Here is a 2243-nt window from a genome sequence, read left to right as displayed (position 1 = left end):
GCTATCAAGACTACGCAAGGTACGCTCACAAGTATTCTCTACTATTACTATATCCTTCTACGGCCAAACTAACTTGACCGTCGGAGTTATCCCAGGGGACATCAGTCCCACCTCCGTTCTTTCTTCTCAGGTCACCTAGCACGATCCCAGCTCGATTTGTTCCAATCAGGTCGGCCCCATCAGCTCGGACACGGTTTTTGGCAGTCGCATCAATTGGCGCCGTCTGTGGGAAACACGTTACACTTCATTGCGAGTCATGCCGAAGACTAGGTCGCAGAGGAACGCTGGCGGGTCCAAGGGGACCGAGCGTGGTGGCTCCCAAAACCCCTCTCGGGGTCCAACACCCGGAGAAGGAGGGGCAGGGCCCTCACGAATCCCGCCTGAACAACTGGTTCAGACAGTGGCCGAAAACCTGCCCACCTTCGAGGCAATCATGAACTATCTCAAAGAGCAGTCGGGAGGTCATCAGGACAAGGAGCCCAAGGTTCAGGGAGCAGATCCGTCAGAATCCCGAACTGGGAGTCCCACCAAAACTGGGGCCAAGCGAGCACACCGGGAAGTCACGCGTGAGCAAGTCGAGGTCATGGAGCCTTCTCACAAGAACTCCCGGACTGAACACCCGGAGCCCGTCCGGAGGCTCCCCAGGGAAGACCTCTCCCCCCGGAGAGAGAGACAGCAGGTGCGGGACGAATTGGACCTACTTCTGGACCCAGAAGCGGACAGGTACATTGCTTCCCCCTTTGTGCTCGATATCGAGGAGTTTCAACTGCCCGCGAAATTCAAAATTCCGAACATGAAGCCTTACGACGCAACTACGGATCCGGAAGACCACCTGTTTGTGTTCATGACACAGATGCGTTTACAAACGGCCGCGGATGCGGTCAGGTGCAAGACCTTCCCAATGTTCCTAGAAGGAAGGGCTCGGCAGTGGTTCCAGGGGCTTCCCCCTAGATCGATCAGTTCTTTCACTCAGCTCGCACGGCAGTTCTCGGCACAGTTCGTTTCTTCACGAGCTTATTCTAAAAGCACCGCGCACCTCATGACTATCCAACAGAAGGCCGAGGAGTCCTTGCGCGAGTACATGGTGCGCTTCAATAATGAGTCCCTTCAGGTTCGAGATCGCGACGACAAGGTGGTCATGGCCGCCTTCATCAACGGGCTGCGCAAGCAAAAGCTGTACACCGAGCTGGTGGAGAGACCTCCCAAGACAGTTCGGGAGATGTTAGATCGAGCCCATGAGAAGGCCAACGCGGAGGAAGCCAATCGCCTTAAGAGTGCACAAGAAAAATTGAGGGATGACAAGCGCAGGAAGGGCGCCGACCAAGTGAGGGCACGGCCTGACCAGGGAAGGAGGGGTGCTTATGACCGCCTCCCCAGGAGTCGCCCGATGGGAGGGGACAAGTCCTGGACTGGCCTCACGGCACCCAGAGCTCGAGTGCTCGCAGTAATGGAGCAGGAGGGGCTATCCCGACCTCCTCGACCTTTGGTTGGGGACAAAAGTAGACGGGATCAAGGTCTGTATTGCGCTTATCATCGGGATGTGGGGCACGATACGGAGGACTGTCGTCACCTCAAGAAAGACATTGAAAAGCTCATCAAACGAGGTCATCTGGGGCAGTTTGTACGAGAGGAACGAGCTGACCAGCAACGGGGAAGGCCCAGGTCGGAACGCCCGAGCTACCTGCGGGACCGGCCTCAGGGGCCCCGTGGCCGAACTCCCGAGCAGGAAATACAGAACCTGGCGGGGGTGATTAACACCATCGCCGGAGGACCTGCGGGTGGAGATAGTCATGCAGCTCGGCGGCATAACCGTCCCCCTCCCACGGGGGAGAGCTCGGCCAAGCGTTTGAAGATGTATGAGGAAATAATCTATGGGCCTGAAGACGCAGTCCCTTTGGCCTCTAATAACCATGAAGCCATTGTGATAGAAGTCATCACCTGTAACTTCAAGGTGAGGAAGGTGTATATAGACAACGGAAGCGCCATAGACGTGCTGTATTATAAGACCTTCAAGGAGCTGCAGCTGGAGGATAGACAGCTCGTACCGGTCCGAACTCCGTTGATCGGCTTTGCTGGTCCTCCGGTGAGGCCGGAAGGGATGATCACTCTCCAGGTCACGGTGGGGGTGTCCCCGAAGTGCCGAACGATTCCGGTAAACTTTGCGGTGGTTAAGGAGCCGTCCTCCTACAACATGATCCAAAGAAAAATTAGTAGCTCAGACGATTTGTCTGGAATCCTGGGAA

The 2243-nt window shown here is 56.2% G+C and overlaps 1 protein-coding gene across 1 annotated transcript; it reads left to right on the top strand.

Annotated features, from left to right (window-relative positions):
- Window positions 1-256: 256 nt before the first annotated feature.
- LOC113757336 lies at window positions 257-2152 on the top strand (the record flags this gene model as incomplete). The annotated part of the gene is made up of 1 exon (XM_027300688.1): window positions 257-2152. A coding segment is annotated over exon 1 (1896 nt), but the record flags the coding sequence as incomplete, so codon positions are not given.
- Window positions 2153-2243: the final 91 nt, after the last annotated feature.

The sequence above is a fragment of the Coffea eugenioides genome, unplaced genomic scaffold (assembly GCF_003713205.1).
Source record: "Coffea eugenioides isolate CCC68of unplaced genomic scaffold, Ceug_1.0 ScVebR1_2987;HRSCAF=4117, whole genome shotgun sequence".
NCBI classification, from domain to species: Eukaryota; Viridiplantae; Streptophyta; class Magnoliopsida; order Gentianales; family Rubiaceae; genus Coffea; species Coffea eugenioides.
The sequence above is the reverse complement of the archived record's forward strand: the minus strand, read 5'-3'. Positions and strand labels throughout refer to the sequence as shown.